The following is an 18954-nucleotide window of genomic DNA, read 5'->3' as shown; positions in this document are numbered from 1 at the left end:
TTGCTGTGGGAAACCCCAAGTATCTTTCCGATCGAAACATGAAATAGGAGGTGCACAATGACACTACGTCACTGGCTAAAATTATCTTAAATATTCAGAAAAGAAAAATTAAAAGTGGGGGTCTGTGATGTTAATTTTAGATATTACTAGAATGGTGTTAATCTCAAGCTTAAATTGGGCTATTATTCCCCAGGTCTTTCACAATATATTTGTAAAAAATGATGAAAGAAATTCATGACAGTTAATTTAATATGTAATTTAGGACCAGCATAAAACATTGTATTCTGCAAAAACTCTCTACTAATGTGCATGCATTTCGTTGATAGAAACTTTGTTCGTTTTTTTTTTTATACTTTTCATTAGAATTTATCAAAACTGTTTTAACTGTATGTTACAATGTGTCGTCTTCATTACTTTACGGAAATAAAATCATAAAGAAACTCACTGACAGAACTAAGGAGACAAAGTGCTTAATTATTAAGAAAACTTTACTCGAATTGCCTTTTTAGTCACCTTAGTCACCCAGGTGACCTATTGCTTTCTGTTTTTGTCCGTCGTCGTGCGTTAACATTTGAAAATTTTCAGCTTCTTCTCTGGAACCGCTGACCAATTTCAACTTATTTTGACATAGAGCATCTATGAGTATAGGGGAACAAAAATGATAAATTTCATGGTCCCCCTGGGGATGAGGGTGGGGGGGGGGGGGCTGTGGGGTATGGCTAAAACCATCAAAATCATTGCAATCTTTATAAATTTGTTTCTTTACTCCTGGACACCGAGCAATCAAACTATAGCTATTGCCATGATTGTAATAAGCATTGAGACCTACACCAATTTTATGAAACTCATGGATCCAGGGTCACGGGTTCCTGAGTTAAGGCGGGGCTCTAACGATCATATAGTGAAAATGCATAAATTCTAAAAAAAATCTTCTCTCCCCCTGTATATTTAGCAGAAAAAAATAGGTGCATGATTATAATAAGCAGTGATTCCTCTTTCAAAATTGTGAAAATTGTGACCCAGGGCCAGGGTGCATCTCGGGTGGGGCTCTATTGATTATATAGTGAAAAAAAATCTTTAATTTTTTCTCTGTTCCTGGGTATTAAGGTAAACAAACTGAGTGCAAAGTTATGATGAGCAAGGGTGCCTCTTTCAAAGTTTTTAATTTCTGACCACTGGGACAAAGGATGGTGAAAATTATACATAAATTCTTCAATATATTCCCTTCTGCCCCTTAGTATTTAGAAGATAAACTTATTGTTTGTTATGAAGAGCCAGGGTGCCTCTTCAAGGGTTTTGAAATTCATAGCCCCTGGGTCAGGGGTTTTGATGTTAGGGCGGGGCTCTGCTGATTGTGTGGTGAAAACCCATTCTGTATGATTGTATCAAGAAAATCTTTTTCTCTGTTCCTGGGAATTTAGCAAACATAATAAATCCATAATTGTAATGAGCAACATTATGAGTTTCAAGGCTCCTGGTCGGGGGCTCTGGTGTTTGTGCGGGGCATCTTTATTAAACTTTAAGTGAAAAAATTAATTCTTTGAAAATCTTATTCTCTGTTCATGGGTTTTTACCAGATTAACTAAGAGCATGCTTATGATGTGTCTTTCCAAAATTATGAATTTCATACTACATTCGAGAAAAACTGGGTCACTTGGACAAGTGATTTGGTACTGGGTAGGGCTCTATTAATTTGTATTCTTTTTAGAAAACTTATTCCCCTTTGCAATTCACCTGTGATGATAATTATTAATCACTGTAAATAATGTCATTGAAATGTCAATTGAATATGATAATTATATAAGAACGTAAAAAGAACGTCCATTGTTTTTAATAGTCACGTTGACCAAGAAATAAAAAATGAGACAAAATTAACTTATCTTTGTACAATAAAAGTTTTCAAAAGACTAAGAGAATCCAGTGTGAGAAGGAATAAGAGAGTACTCTAAGAATGGTCAAGCACTCTTGTATTGTGTAGTTTTGCATGGTGATAGTGACAAATGTAGATTTTCTCTCAGTCTGAGGCATAAGCTTAAGTTGAATACGGAAGTAGCTTGCTACACGTGTAGATTTTTCTTTCAATTCTGATGCAATGATCGGCCACTCCACTTGTAGTCCATTTTTCTTTGGAAAATAGAATGTGAGTGTTCTGTCGGATGTAGTAATCGGTAATCTTCTTTTTTCTGATATTTATGTTGTTACATGCATACATGTATATTAACATTAATGTTATGTACTTATTTTAAATTTTTTATGATGATCTTGATAAATATATTCCTCAGAGCCAAAAATACAAAGTCTTATTGCAAAGTGTATCTGTGTTTGTTGTTTTTTATATTGAACTCACAATCATGGAACATTTTTTTTTTTTTTTTTTTAAATCATGATTTTCATATACAGCTGCTAATTGGAACAATTTGAGACTTTTACCTTTCATATCAGAAAAAATCAAAAGCAATTCATCCCATATTTCACAAAGTTTTAAAAGGATAGTATTGTACAGTTCCAATTCTGAATTCCCCATTAGACAAATAAAATTATATCTTATCACTACTGTTATTTGAGTTTACATTAGCAGTTTTGTATGGCTTTGCAAATTCTCTGTAAGTAAGTTAGGAATATGATTTTATTTTATTCTTTGTTAGTTGACACGTTTGTCAGTGGTCCAAATTCAAAGATCAATTTGCAAGGTCATCATAAATTAAAAGAAAAATGCTAATGAAGACATGTCACCTATAGCCTCACTCTGACCTAAAGATACGTTATTTAGATCCACTCTATTGTATGTATGAGTTTTGACCAATTAAAAAAGTTAACTCCCCCCTTCCTTCCTTTCTCAGCGCAATAGAGACGTAGTATATGTTTTTACTTTAAACAAAACCTTGGAGTAACTCAGAATTTTAGGGTTCTGCAGTCAAGACCCAAAAAGATTTTACTGAATGTTTCATATACATTGAATGTTCAAAATATGCAGATGAGCTTTACTGTATATTTCTTAGGTTACAGGTACGTACATATAGCATCGTTTTTGAAAGGGGAGGGGGAGGAGCAAACTCGAAAATCCTATTTCCTTGGAGGATTCTTCCACAATCAATTTTTTTCATACATTACCACATAATCCTGACTTTGTCTAAGCTGCAACTAAAAGTTACGGAGGGGGGGGGGGGGCAACTAGCCCTTCAATAAACATTTTAAAGAGTGAAATATATATAAATGTTTGAAAAAAGGAAACAACACCCCCCACACTTTGTGCCTGAGTTGTCATTAATATTAAATAACGCTGATATAATTTCTTTATTTCTTTAATTTTGCTGCCCATTGTTCTCTTTTGCATGAAGAATTTAATATTGTTTTAAATTGTAAAAATTAATCTCAAAAAGGGCGATTTTCGGCATTATGACATAATAATTTGAACTTAAGTGCAAAAAGGTCAAAATTAATGTTTAAGTAAGGTATCTTTTCTTCGTATACTGCTCTTGTTTGTTACCAAAACTTCATTTCAAGGATCTTTCAGCAATCTCAATCTAATTTTTTTTAAACAGTACTGAAAAAAATAGAATTAATTTATTTGTGGAGAAAAACAAACCACACATTATGCAAACAATTTGACTACAATTATGATATTCAGATATACATGTATCGACACTTTGGAGGTCATTCTTTCTTTGAAACGTTCTTTTTTGTGAAATATACCATCTTTGAAGTAAATTAACAATGCAAGTAAACATTTTAATATCATATCTGTTACCTATAATATGCATTGATACATTAAAGTTGTTCTTAAAATGTTCTAAATTGAGGGCAATAATGACGTCATAGTGCTCAAAGCGGTTAAATGCAATAAAATACATTCCATCTTCAGAGGGTCATTGCAACTTAACTATAAAAGATAGATGAAATTTTTTAACATATTTATAAAGTGTACATCCTTAAGTCATATCTTTATAATTATTTTAAATTTTCAAAAGAAAGGCCGATTTTCACTACTAACGTACCAGTTTTGGACAGATTTTTGAGATTTCGGTGCCCTTCTTAAAACGTTGCTACGGGCCTGAAAAACACTAAATACGTTAATTGTTTTGACAAGGAAAAAAAATAATTTGAATTTTGCTTAAACAAAAGTAGCGCGTAGAGGCCTTAAAACCTGTAAAAATATATCTTTTTCCGTGTCAATAGCATAAATACTCTCATAAATGCAGATATGATACCATTATATTTAGACCAACTTTTTCCATTCAAATCAATTCATTTGTCAGTTTCTAACACCCTCTTTCAAGAAATAGAACGGCAATTTTTTCGTTTCTATTATCATTGTGTATACACTGTATATGTCTTTAATAAAATGTTTCCAAACTTATTCATGTAAATTATAATGCGATTTGATGGTAAAACTGTTTTTCATGTAATTAAAAAGAAGTACAGTGTACCAGCAACTATAATCTGCTCTCCACTCATTGTAAAAAGGAAGAGAAAATACATCTTACTGAGGTCACATCTACTTTTTGTATCAAACCAAAAAAAAAAAAAAAAAAAAAAAAAAAAAAAAAAAGGAAAAATCAGAATCAGGAAAAGTTTTGCAATGTTTTTATTAATCAGTCAGGTTTTGTCATTTTGACACGCATGGCTTGAAAAGTAGAAATACTCCCCCAAGAATTGAGCATACTCCAATAAAAGAAAATCCTGAAACATAACTTCCAGTGGAATCTCGTAAGATACCTGAAATAGAAAAAAATAATTAAAAAAAGACAAATCTACCAGTGTTGTAGAGCAGGATTTCCCCTATAGCCTGCTTTTCCCACGGAATCTGTACACTGGAGTTGGTTTCACTCCCGAGGGCAAATCTCACACTAGAGCCAAATCTCCCCTATTTCTTTCTAAGAGTAGGATTTCAATGCTAAAATCATAAAGACATTATTTTAATTAAAGTTTATATAAAAGTCAACTGATTTTTAATGAAAATATGAGTGTTTAAGACCCAAAGATTGTTCAAATTAAGTATGAAATCTTAAAATATTTAGTACAAATCACTGAATAACTCATAGTTAAAAAATTGTAAAATTAATCACTCGAAACAATCGTAAGACTCGATGTCTTGATTTCTCTCTTGGCACAGCGGTCACCTATTTGTTCACTAATTTAAAATGTATACCAGGTCACCTTTAGAAAAAAATAATTTGTTTGCCTTCTTCAGACGCAGTTTTTTTAATGTATGGATCTTTGCTTTTAACAAAGAGTGTGTGGGAACATTCTAGAATTTATATCATTGTTAGATTCCTCATATCCTCAAACTATTTTGTGAGTATTTGAATTGCTTTTAACAAAAAGTGTGTGGGAACATTCTAGAATTTATATCATTGATAGATTCCTCATATCCTCATACCATTTTGTGAGTATTTGAATCGAGTAGTTCTAAAAAAAAAAAAAAAAAAAAAAAAAAAAAAAAAAAAAGAATAAAAACAAAAAGCCAAAAATCAAAAACAAAACAAGAAACACTGCTCTTGCAAGTCGAAGCATAAGTATGTCCCCTCGACCCCAGTGGAGTATTATTGGATTTGAAAGCAGAGAGAAAATACTCTCTTATAGTTTTACAAAATTTCAATTATTTTTTTAGAAATTGACTCATTTTTAGATTCGTGACGACGGCATCTATTTTGGACATTCAAATCCCAGAAACTTGGGGAAACACTTAAACATTGATATTATGTACATGTAGTTTGAAATTCAATTTAGGAAAAAAAATCCATTTGAAATAATATTCCTCCTTTTTGTTTCCATGGCTACAATTAAAAATTTGTCTAAACGATTACGTTATACTATATACATATATTTTAAGAAACCAGTCTGACCAGATGAAAGAAATGACTTTAATGCTTCAAAAGAATTGGTTGGAAAGTTACTTAGAAAAATGAGATTTAAAATTTTCAATATTCATACTTTGAATGCTTTAATGGAACTGGCCGATTATATTATAGTTTTTGTAAAGTTTCATTAAGATTTACTACTGCAAGAGCACCTATGGGAAAATTATAGAAGGGACATAGTATTTTTTTCGGGGGGGGGGGGGTTCTGGAGGAAATCTCACACTGTAACTATTACACAGAGTAGGATTTCCTCCTTAAAATTGAATCTAGTGTGGAATTTCTGTGAGGGAAGTCCTTCTGTAGAGTCATTTTTCTTTGAGTGAAATTGTACTCTAGAGCCTATTTTCTGGGAAAAATCCTACTCTAAAGCTAGTTTTCCGAGGGGACAGATTTTAGAGGGAAAAGCCAACTCTAACTCTACAAGACCGTACTTTATACAAAGTTTTGCAATCAGTGATAAAAACAATCTTGTATGTACATGTATACACACAATTATAAAGTTATGTCTAAAATCAGCAGAAACAAGAAGTATTTCTTTAACTTTCAAGTCTGATAGACATCAAAAAGGCCAATAAAGATTCATTTCGAGGATAACATATTGGTGCATTTAAAACAAAAGACTGGAAATGTGTGCTGCCGTTTTCTGTGCTATAACCTACCAAACACTAAGGAAGTTACAGCTCTTGATATTCCCGTCATTACCGCTCCAAATGCTATTCCGTAGTTTAGTTTGTCCAATCCAATGAAATCAATTACCAAAACATTTATCATAGAAAAATAAACTCCTCCAAACATGGCCTGTAGAATTCCAAATATCGCAAAATATGTAAAATTGGTAGAGAAAAATGCCATAAAGCATATGATGCCATTGGTGACCGTTGCAATAGTCATCATGTGGCGCCTTTCAATTTTCTTGTTATCCGCAATAAATACAAATAGTATTCGACCCACTAAGTCGCTTGCAGCTGAAATCGTTACGAGGTATCCTATTAAATCCGTTTGTAATCCTCTGTCTTTTGCAAAAGGTGGAATGTAAGTAATAGGAATACCGCTGGGAGCGGAGACTAGAAGTATTGAGATCATTAGTAGGATAAATTGACCATTCTTAAACAAGGAAAAGTCAAATAATTTAAACAAAAACTGCAAACAGCAATTTATGCCTTTTTCCTCGTCATAAACGTCATTGTCTATTTCTGCTTTGGAACATGCCAAATTTAGTCCTTCCATGGATACTGTCAGTGAAATATCTGCTGAACTTCCTAGCAGTTTTGAAGGTTTGGCCTGTATATTTCTGTCATCCTCTGAGCTATTTTGTAGAGAGTTCAATTTACCATCAGAACCTTTGCGTTGAGGAGAATGATTCGATGCGATTAGATTCACCTTCACTTCATTTTCACTTTCTTCCTTTATTATTTCATTTGAAGCAAGACATTCTTCAAAGAGTCCTTTACCTACTAAGTCTTGGCTTTTGTCTTTTTCTTCGATGTCTTGTAATAATTTTTCCTTTCTTTCAATTGGTCTCATCAACATCCCAATGGGAATAAAATGAAGAAAAATCCCTCCAGCTATAATGAGCGTACCTTGCAGGCCATATTCCTTAAACAGATAAGCGTACAAAGGGGGAAAAGTCAATCCCCCTATACTTCCGCCGACATTTGCAATCGCATTAGCCATTCCTCTGCGTTTCTCAAAATATTTACTAAGTATCAAAGTGGATGGAGCAAAAGCAGACGCCACTGTTAGAGCTAAAAGAAAAAATAATGCTCTCATATAATATTGCTTATGTAACTTATGCAATATTTAAAATATCAACTACAAGGTTTAAAGGTTAGACATACCAAATAGAGTACTTTGTGTAAAGAACAATACTGAAGCCTGAGCGGCATATGCGTTGCCTACACTGGAGGCAAGTCCAAAGAAAGCAGTACCAATTATCAAGGGCCGCTCACCAATGTATCGAGTTCCAATTCCCATTATAATAATAGCTAAAAAATGTTATAAATAAAATTATTATTAAAAAAAATCTTTTCAATTACCTAAGTATATATTTTGTTACTTCCAATTTAAGGAGCATTTAAATGATAAACTAAAGAAAATGTCAAAAGGGATAAGAGAAAATATATTGATATGAATCACTTCGAAAAAACATTTGGAAAAGTTTTATATTTGTATTTGTTTAGGGCCAACACATATATGAATATTTCAAATATTCAAAATACATAAATCCAGATACTTACAAACAGCACTTGCTATGATTGTTTGAACAGACAGGATCATAGATATTACAGATGATGTTGCTGAGTATTTTCTCTGGTATTCCACAAAGAATAATCCAAACGACTTTAACATACCAATTATTATTAAATAGCCCATGAAGCACCCTTTAAGAGATTGAAAATTATAATATTTTCAGCAAATGAGTGGGAAAAAATCTAAATCAATTCTAAATTATTTATCCTTTGATTAGTTTTCAGTAATCCGTCAGTCCAGTTTTTACAAATACATACATGCACTTAGAGAACTGTGTTCAAAGGTTTAAGTTTATAAACCTTTTACAATCACAATGAGATATGGTCCAAAGCAAAACTTGACACAATGTTTTTCAAAGAAATTCAAATTGAAATCTTTCTTTTTTATTCTATCTCTTGAAATTTTCTGTGTGTCAAATTATTTCATCAAATTTGTAACAAATATATGCTAATATAGTAATGTATATAGAGGAAAATAAAGAAAATATTTTTAACACTTAATTTAATTTGGCTCTCTTTGATCGTGGCATATTTAAAAGCAGCAATGGGTGGTCGGGCGTAAAAGGCAGCATACAACATACCGTATACTGGGTTATTTAAGCGGGGTGCTAATTTTGGCTTATTTTGGCGTTTTGATAGTAGCCCGCTAAAATTTTAATCCCTAAAATATGCAGTACTCTTCTTGGTGTTCATATGCAAAGAGTTGAAACCCTGTGTCCGCTAAAATAAATTACGCCAAAATTATTCGCATACCTTTGAGCAGGCAAAACGCCAAATTTTACACCCGCCAAGAAAACCCGCTATGCGGTAAAAGTAAAATATACATATACTACTAATAAGCAAAAATTAGCCATTCTGAGTATTCCGCGAACGGTAATCATTTAACTTTACATGTCTGTACAGTTATTGGGTTAACTACAAACGTTACTGAAAATATTTAGCAAAGCAGGGCATGAAAAGCAGCACACATTTTCACAATAAATGAATTTATTTTAAGCAGGGGCGCCACAATGAATTAAAGCATCAGTTAGTCAGAATTCTTCATGTGAAATTGAATATCAAAAATCTGAATTGATAGAGAAAACTCAACAGCAGACAAAACTTCTTTTTATTTAAATTACAATGTAAAATTACACCATTTTAGGGCTGGGACTAAATAAGAAAACTTCTAATTGTAAGTATATTTTATATAAATCTGTCTGCTACAGGAATTTGAGGGATTCCGATCTGATCTATTTTTTTTTAACTAACCCAACTTAAGTAGCAGAAAATGGAATAAGCGCATCTATTCTTTCAATTAATAAATGCTATTATCAATTATTTCATCATCTCCAATCAATCATAATTAATTTCGTTAAAAAGGAAATTTATTTCGTGGGAACGAATTTAATTTTGTGGGAACGGATTTTTATTTCGTAGGAACGAATTTAATTTCTTCGGAACGAATTTTATGTCGTGGGAACGAATTAAAAAAAAAAAAAAACTATAAATGTCCTATAGCAGCCACCATATGCACAAGCCTTTGGAAAAAGATAAAAAAGTTTTAATTTGATATGCTGATAGCATGTATATAATACCTAGCCATGATATTTTTTTTAATAGACAGGAAGAGGGCGTTAAAAGTTTATTGAAAACCTAGTGTAAAGTATGGCGCAATGACATGTAGCATTTAAATTCATATACAACGAAGTGCAATGAACATCCATGGCTAAATATTGAAAGGTGTAAACTCTTGCAATCGATCAATGTCTTTTTCATATGTGGATATCCTTCGTCACTTTTTATATTTTATTTATCTTTCAACATACGTGTATTATTTTTGCTTTTGTTGTAACTCAACACTAAAGGCAAGTACACGTCATGATAAAAGATTTGATAGGTTGTGTAAGTTAAAGAAAATTCTTGTTCTAAACACTTACCAAAGAGGACGACCCATGCCCAGCCTTTGTCAACAGACGATGATGTACTTTTCCGGAAATGAAACATTTTTTCCCACCTATGTATGCATATGCATTATATTCAAGAAAATGGTATACCACATGTATTTATATATTAATTTCTTAAAGTATCAATATCATAATATTGAGTTAATCTATCATTTGAAAAAGTTGTGACATTTGGATCTTACCTTAATCTCGTTTAGCTGTGTTGTCACATGTTAAGCAAAATGATATCAGATAGTTAAAATTGGTCAGATTATGTAACGCTGTGAGGGAAAGAAATTGAAGTTGTTTTATTAAAAGGATGCCACAGAAAATCATTATGAATTTAAAATTTAGACTAAACAATTTTTGAAATACATTTTTCCTTCATCGAACAAAAGTAATAATTCCAGACAAACTTACATTTCTCTCATTGAAAAGATAGAGAAAAAAAATTAATGGTAGCAGGGATTTTTGAGATGGAGTACCAAGATAAGTGTTTCCAAAAGACAGAATATCATTTATTTTCAGAGAAAATGTTTAAAAAATAAAACCCCTTATTTTATGTTTGGATGCAAATTAATCCATTTCATTTCTCTTTATGGATTTCTACGGCGTCTGCATTCATAAAAATAAACATTATGTAGATATGGTAGCAAACATCAGGTAGAACTCATTCCCGGTACATAAGAAGCAATTCATAGATAAATCTTGAATGTAATTTTTAAAAGTAATTAATCATCTTTGGTTTTCTCTTCTTTCCTGGTACATGCATTTGTCAAAGCAATTTATGAAGACATAGTCTATCTCTGTGATTTTTGTATCGTTTGTATACTTGATATTAATGTTTTATGGGATCATCTTTAGTAAAAAAATATAAGCCGAGTTAGTGCCGACGAGAGTCTAATGTCTGACATAATGGCCAGTTTAAGGCTTATAACTTACCGGTACTTAAAATATTTCACCAATGTCGAACACTTTCATTGTTAACTTATTGGGCAGACACAGGTAAACGGGTCTCGTTCTACTTGGATTTCTTTAATTACCTTGTACTGTTCATTAAGTTAGACCAAAGAAAACTAGTTTTGGATTTTCGTCTGTTCTTTTTCAATAGTAGGAATCATCGAGCTATGTTTTATATCGATAAAAATGAACATTAACTTTGTTTTGTCTTATTTATCCGCATTGCGACATTTCGATATTCTACGCATGCGTAAAAGTTAGTTCTATTATTAAAAAAAATCTTCAAGATTTATTCATTTCACAATGTAACACCATGGATAACGGCATACATTTTAAACAACGACTTCTTCAGATTCAGGTGTTTTGACAATGCCATTAATCGAGTCCACCAAAATGCAAACTTAAGCTCATGTTTTCCACTGTGAAATCCAGATATATTCTTATATTTCGGAGTTTTCAGGAAACAGTCTCTTATTTGTGTAAAGCAACAGGATTTGAAGGATTTTATTCCAACCATTCTTTAGGTATTTTTTTTTTTAAATTGGGAGATTATTTCTGATATATATTTTTATAGAAAAAAAAATCAATTCATTTCTCCGCGACTCTAAAGCAATCACTGTAACCAATAAGCCAAGAGGTCGACTTTTCCGAATGTCAACTGGAATGAAATATGAAGACACCAAACAGTAATCAAGCACAAATTCATTTGAACAATGCAAGTTTTGTATTGAGCAAACACGGACCTCTAAAAAAAATCTGTTGACAATTCAGTGTGAAAATAATGGCCCTACAATTTGTATGAAAAACATCAGTCATTCGACTTAACGACATATTGCATTTTCTAGCAAGGCCATCGTATCGACCATAGAATTTGCAAAATGTTAACTTTAAAAGGGAGTGTTGATATCGTTTTGTCATCAACTTATTTGTCAATAGTTTTAGAAATTGTTTTTTCGTAGAACACGCTCTTTCGTATCGAATCAATTAATATTCGGAGACACAGACTGGTGAGAATGGAACATATATATTGCTACATTAATAACGGAAGATGACGATAGAAAAGATGAAGTCATCACGTTTGTCATAAAGTTTATTGTTAAGTTACCATTATTTTTTCTAGTAAAATATCCAAATATGAAACAGATTTGTCAAATATTTCTAGTTCAAAGGCACATATGTCGAATCTACGTAGGCATGGAATGAAATATTGTTAATTGATAAAACGCCGTCGATATAACTAAATGTCGAATGGAAGGCCACAGTAAAAGATTCTTTTCATGTAGAAATTTTTGAACAAATTCTGCATCATATTAATTCAAAAATTGGTCTGCCTAATAACGGGGCGCAATTGGTACCCATGGGAATTCCAACAGATTGTTGGAAGACTTGATCTCAAATATAATTACATAAATTCTGTCAATCTGAAACTCGGGCATCTTTATTAACATCAACTTTGGAGTACTTGTTTGTACACAGCACTGATAAAGCTGCATTAAGTAAGCAGGGCTAGATTAATACGGGAAACGTAACTGTGACCTCACACTGAAAAGGCAATTCCTCACAATACCAGAAATTGAAATAATTTGCAATTTTAAACTGCATAATGAACTACATTAAAACTTACCACTGCATTCATTTTGTGCTAGTTAAATCCTACACAGCAAGGTATAAACAAGTCACTAATCACAATGCAGTTGTCGACATGAGGTCATCATGATAAAATTTGACGTAGTGAGAGGCGGATCCGAATTTCTTCACAGTGAAAAATGCATTTTATTATCAAATACAGTATTATTCACACAATGTTAAATATACCATTAATACCAATGCAAAACCTTTGTTTAGCGCAATATTTAATAATTATCAAGAGAATATATTAACTGTACCGTGCTTTTTTGTACAGGATTGGCATGTTTTCAATGAGGTGCCTCATTAAATCATTTTTTCGCAAGGGCATACACTTTATGAATTTTGACCATTTTATTTAATTTACATAAAGAGACTATTCCTCAACATGAAAAGTGCTTTATTTCGTGAAATCGATACCATTACTTAATAAATACATAAAATTCTAGGTAAAGGTCACATATATTTCAACCTGAGGCCAAATACTTGAAATTTAAACTAATGAAATGCGAATTCTATTCAAAGCAGCACCACTTTCGAGAAACTTATTTAGATATTAAGATATTTAGAAAAAAATTATCACTTAGGGTGGGTAGGGTGGGGCCACAATGGGAGATTAGAGTCTTACATAGGAAAACATAGGATTGATTGATTGTATGTTGTTTTATGTCCTGTTCGAGAATATTTCACTCATATAGAGACTTCACCATATACCGGTGAAGGGCTTCAAATTTAGACCTTTACTCGGCACTCAGGGCCATTAATATTGAGCAATTAGTTTTGAAGATTTAAAATGATATAACATTGCATTTTGGGAAAAGTATCAACAACAGAAAAAAATAATTTTTATCATTCTGATTAAAATCAAACCTTCCACTAGCTCCTTTATTTTGATGCTCGCGTGTCAGACTGAAATTAATATAACGTATTTTATCTGTAATAACGTCACGTTAACGTCATCTCCAACGTGTAGTGCATTAGGGCAAATAGACACGAAAAATAAAATATTTTTATCCGGATTGAGTATGGTATGTCATATTCATCCTTTGGCATAGACCTTCATAAATATTACTGACATGTAAAAATAGGCATCTTGACGCACATGTCAGAGACATCAATAGAATAGCACATAAAGCAAAAGGTGCTTAGTGATTTCACATAAAATATGATTGATACAATAGAGAGTACTTTTTATTTAATTTGGACGAATTCTTGAACTTGACTTATAATTTCTCGGCATTTGATTGTAGATTTTCAGCATGCAAAAATGACGTCCAAATCGCATTCGTTTACAAACAGCATGGAGTTTCCCGTAAGTGACGAAGTTAGGGTAGTGACGGAGTTAGGGGGTTTGTAGCCTGGTTCCCTGGATCATCTTTGCCAAGGCAAGGTAGTGTCGCGGAGTATACGAAGCATAACAGGGACGATTAACCAGGGTAGGGGGTTTGGTGATACTGAAAAGTAACTCGGTATATTTTGTTGATTCCCTGAAGACTGATTCCCTGCCATATGATGTGTCAGTTTAATGAACTGATACACACCTATTCGGAACATGTAGCAATTTCTTTTAATCGTATAGATTTTAGATATGTTCTAAATAAACTTGAATATTCATTTCCTAGCTCAGTAAGGAGGCGGAGCTTAATGCTTGATTTGTATGGGATATAAGTAACTTGTCATTGTGACGTTATGATGCAGTGAGAGGTTCATCATGTTACTTTTTCATAGCAAAAACTGCATTTATAATTATATATTCCTTGCAATATTACCTTTGTTAAACATTGTTAAAGTTCTAAAAAGAAACTTCTGTCCTATTAGAGAATGTACTTTTATCACAAAAATACCGAATTTTCCTTTGCGCATCTGATAATTGCACTGCATATAAAATAAAATTGCAGTTGCGAGTAAACTGGTCTAATTTTTGTCACTGAGGGAGTCGGCATGATTTTAGTTCCCCCCCCCCCCCTCGAGCAAGCTTACTTCGCCTCGGGAAATATGCTTGCTCTCAGGAAACTGGAAGCATCTTGCAAGAATCGTCTTAAAATGTATTTTCTTATTTTGTATATTTTACCCGAGCATCTTACCTGGAGAGGGTATAGTATATGTCAAGTGCATGCCTTAAAACAAAAATTACCGTTAGACATAATTGTCCTATTTTAGGTTGTGGATATTAATGTGACAATTATTTGACACTTACTACCAGGTCTTGTACATGTAGCTACATGGGCATAAAAATACTTTAGAAAATTATTTGTGTAATGCAAATATTAATAGTTAGTCCAAAATTGATACAGATAATGAACCATAATATTCTAAATGAATATCGTTAGTAATTAAGATAATGTACCTCCTATAAATAATTTTATTTTACCCCCTTCATATGAAGTTATAGGAATCACCCTGTTCATCCGTCTAGCTGTCCGACTGTCGATGCAATCTTGTCCAGGCTTTAACTTTCTAATAGAGAATCATCGAAAGCTCATATTTGGTACAGAGATTGATTATGAACCGAAGGTGCGTCTTGACTCCAGCAAGTTCAAGGTCAGAGGCAGCAAATGTTTAAATTCTTGTCCGGGCTATAAATTTGTAATGGAGAATCAATGGAAGTTCTTGGTACAGAGATTGTTTATGATCAGAGGTTGTGTCATGACCTTCACCCTAGGTAATTTCGGTAGGTTCAAGGTCACTGACAGAAAGAGTATAGAATTCTTGTCCGGGCTATTACTGTGTAATAGAGAATTATTGAGCTCATACTTGGTTTAAAACTTGTTTAGACTTGAAGGTGATTTATATCCTTGATCCAAGGTTATTCTGGCGAGTTCAAGGTCACTGGCAGAAAAAAGTATTAAATTCTTGTCCAGACAATAACTTTCTAATGGAGAATCATTGGAAACTCATACTTGGTAAAAGGATTGTTTATGACCTGAGGGTGTGCTATAACCTAAACCTAAGCTCATTGAATTCAAGGTCACTCGAAAAAAGTGTAAAATTCATGACAGGTCTAGAATTTTCTAACAGAGAAACACTGGATTTTCATATTTCACCGTAAGATTACTAATGACCAGATGATGTGTCATTTTTTAACCAAGGTCATTTTTTTGACAAGTTCAAGGTAACATTTACAAAATTTGAATAAGCACTTTAAAAAATACCTCGGGGTATCATTGGGTGAGTTCGCTCAAAGTACCTCTAATTTAAAACCAGACTTTTGGCAATAAGCTTATTATTATCCTAATTAATATATATAATTTTAATAATGTTTTATGGCTTAAAGGTTTGTCTAAATATGTACTTTTAATAAAGTAAAATTCAAAGTAAAAAAAGCAATATCGGGTTTAAAGCAATGATTTTTGAATCGCCGCCTTAGATAAGAGTTTAGTCAATATTATCAATAATGCATCTAGAATTTATAAGAAACAATTCCCATGCATCCATGGATGAGTATATTATCGAAATACATATTCAGAGTATCAACCAATATGTCTAAATGAACTATGTCTACAAGATATAACAAATATAAAAGGATTTGTAAAAAAAAAGTCTGTCGCATGAAAAATGTTTAACGATTCAAAACATAAGCTAAGGCTTTATGTCTTTTTGTCGATATTATATTGCAAAAATGTAAGAACATTGTCAGATGAAAAAGTTGCATTTAAATTCTTGATTCATAATTTAATGTTAATTACAGAACAAAAAAAAAAAAAAAAAAAAAAAAAAAAAAAAAAAAAAAAAAAAAAAAAACTGCAGGGGATGAGGTTAGGAGTATACCATGAAGAATTATTTATTAGTCCACTGAAACAATACAAATCGGGAGCAGAGCAAACACGGACCCCTAAAAACATTAGAGGTAGGATCAGATGCCTTGGAGGAGTAAATATCTCCTGTCTACTGGTCACATCAGCCATGTGCTCCTTGTCAAGATCGGGAAAACGGAAAAATCCGTTGACAATTCAATATGTAAATAATGACAATAAGTATGAAAACATTTGTTTTAGACATAGATTGCATTTGCTAACAAGGCCATTGTATCGACCATAGAATTTGCCAAATGATGACTTTAAACGAGACTGTTGATATTCTTGTTTCATCAACTTGTTTGTCAATAGCTTGCTTCGCTTTAGAAATTGTTCGTACCTAGAGCATGCTCTTGCGAATTGAATAAACTGGGAGACATAAACCCCATATGCAGGTGATAAGGGTATATTGCAACATAAGTAAGGGAAGTTGACGATAGAAAAGTTGAAGTCATCACGTTTATCAAGTTTTATTGTTAAGTTACCATTACTGTCTTTTTCTAGTAAAATATCCAAATATGAAATAGATGTGTCAGACTCAGTGGATTTTACTGGGATATATCGGGTAGACATATGAATGAAAATAACTTTTGCTTATTGATAATACGTCCTTGATATATCTAAATGTCAAATTGAAGGCCATAGCATGTGTTTTCTTTTAATATACAAATTTTTGAAGAAGGAAAAAAATCTGCTTCACATGCATCAAAAATAGGTTTGCTAATAACTGGGCGCAAATGCTACCCATGGGAATTCCGAAAGATTACTGGATGACCTGATCTCCAAAAACTACATAGATATTGTCAATCAGAAACTCAAGCATCATTTTAATATCAATTTCCAAGTACTTGTGTATACAATCAGAATGTTTTTAACAAAATAATTTTGCAAATGACCAATGAAAAGAGTGTTCGGAAATTATTTAGACATTTAATATAACTCCATAGAACGTAAAAAGTGAAGATAACAAAGAGTGATCAGTCTCATAAATACAGCAAACAAAACGAATCGTGAACAGGGCAAAATCACAGAACTCTAGAAACAGCAGGGTTAGGATCAGGTGTCTATGGGGTGTAAGCATCTTCGATCGACCAGTCACACCCGCCGTCCTATGTATCGATCAAGTAGACGGAATACTCCGTAGTGAAATTTAGTGAAAAGCAAACGAAATACGACCCAACGTTAGGTAGTATTTACAAACAAGGTTATAATATAACGAACGTAGAATTTACATAAAGCTAACTTTAAATGTGGTTTTCCAAATCCTTGTAACATCAATCTATTTGTCAGTAGTTTGTCTCAGTTTAAAAAAACTCAGAGCATGCTCTTGCCTACCGAATTAGCTGGAAGACATAAAGACAATATCCAGGTGATTTGAAATATTACTATACATAAATAAGGGAAGTTGACGATAGAAAAGCTGAGTTCCTCATACAGATTTGTTATTAGTTGGCCATCATCGCCTATAGTCAGTAAACATCCAAATATGATGCAGATATGGCAGAATCTGTAGTTTTATTTCGAGTTCACAGGGATATATCGATAAACGAATGAAGGTAACTCTTCTTAATTGATAAAATGTCGTTGATATGTCTAAATGTTGAGTTGAAGGCCACAGCAAGAATTTTCTTCTTCTCGTATAGAAAGAAAGTTTTGAATAGTTTTGAATAAATTCTGCTTCATAGGAATTTGAAAAAGCTAATAAAGCAAATAAAGAAGAAAATAAAGACGATAAAGAATGAAAGAAAGAAAGAAAGATAAATCCACGGATATTTCATTTAAAAATAATAATGATAATTTATATATGCAAAATTTTTACTTTATAGGTTCAATAGATAAGACCCGGTGAAATTATAAAATTTGCATATGTCCCTTGACCTTGAGCACTCTGCAAAGATTATTTTTACGTCATTTTAACGTTAATTCAGCGTTAAATGTTTCTCTTATTGAAACGATCGGGAAGAGTTAAATCTTTAACTCATTTGCGCATCCTGTCTAATTTAATAAATGACAAATCATAAGCCTGTAGTTCATTCGGTAGAGCGCTCGCTCCGTGATCGGCGGGCTGTGGGTTCGAATCTCGGCCGCGACTGACCCAAGTCGATAAAAATAGGTAGCAACTGTTCCTTCGCCAGGCGCTCGGCACTTTGAAGTGAAAGTTGCGGGTCCTTCGGATGAAACCTTAAAAACCGAGGCCCCGTGGCACGAAAAAATTCCCAAGCAGCTCAATGGCCCTGAGTGTCGAGTAAAGGTCTAAATTTGAAGCCCTGGTATATGGTGACGTCTCTATATGAGTGAAAAATTCTTACGGACGTAAAACAATCAATCAATCATTCAATCGAGGAAACTGAAAAGAAACAGAGCTCTGATAAATCTGAAAAATTCTGATTGTCATACTAGTAGTCGCTATATTTCTGTATCTTCCATCCATTACCATTCCAGTTTATTTATGACTAAAAATTTACGACTAACAATGCACATGATTATGAAATCCAATAAAATTCAAATTTGGATATTTTTCAATCACATTATCGAAAAA

General features: G+C 32.7%; 1 protein-coding gene across 1 annotated transcript; it reads right to left on the bottom strand.

Annotated features, from left to right (window-relative positions):
• Window positions 1-4606: 4606 nt before the first annotated feature.
• On the bottom strand, window positions 4607-10096 carry LOC133180886 (monocarboxylate transporter 4-like). The gene is made up of 5 exons (XM_061315330.1): window positions 10030-10096; window positions 8099-8242; window positions 7700-7846; window positions 6521-7606; window positions 4607-4716 (listed from the first exon to the last, which is right to left on the bottom strand). Exons 1-5 carry the CDS (start codon window positions 10094-10096, stop codon window positions 4607-4609), a joined length of 1554 nt encoding a protein of 517 aa, XP_061171314.1.
• Window positions 10097-18954: the final 8858 nt, after the last annotated feature.

Source organism: Saccostrea echinata, unplaced genomic scaffold (assembly GCF_033153115.1).
Source record: "Saccostrea echinata isolate AGI-Se365-2 ecotype Australia unplaced genomic scaffold, CSIRO_AGI_Sech_v1 ptg000008l, whole genome shotgun sequence".
Classification (NCBI taxonomy): domain Eukaryota; kingdom Metazoa; phylum Mollusca; class Bivalvia; order Ostreida; family Ostreidae; genus Saccostrea; species Saccostrea echinata.
Note: the sequence above shows the minus strand (reverse complement) of the source record. Positions and strands in the feature narration are given on the sequence as shown.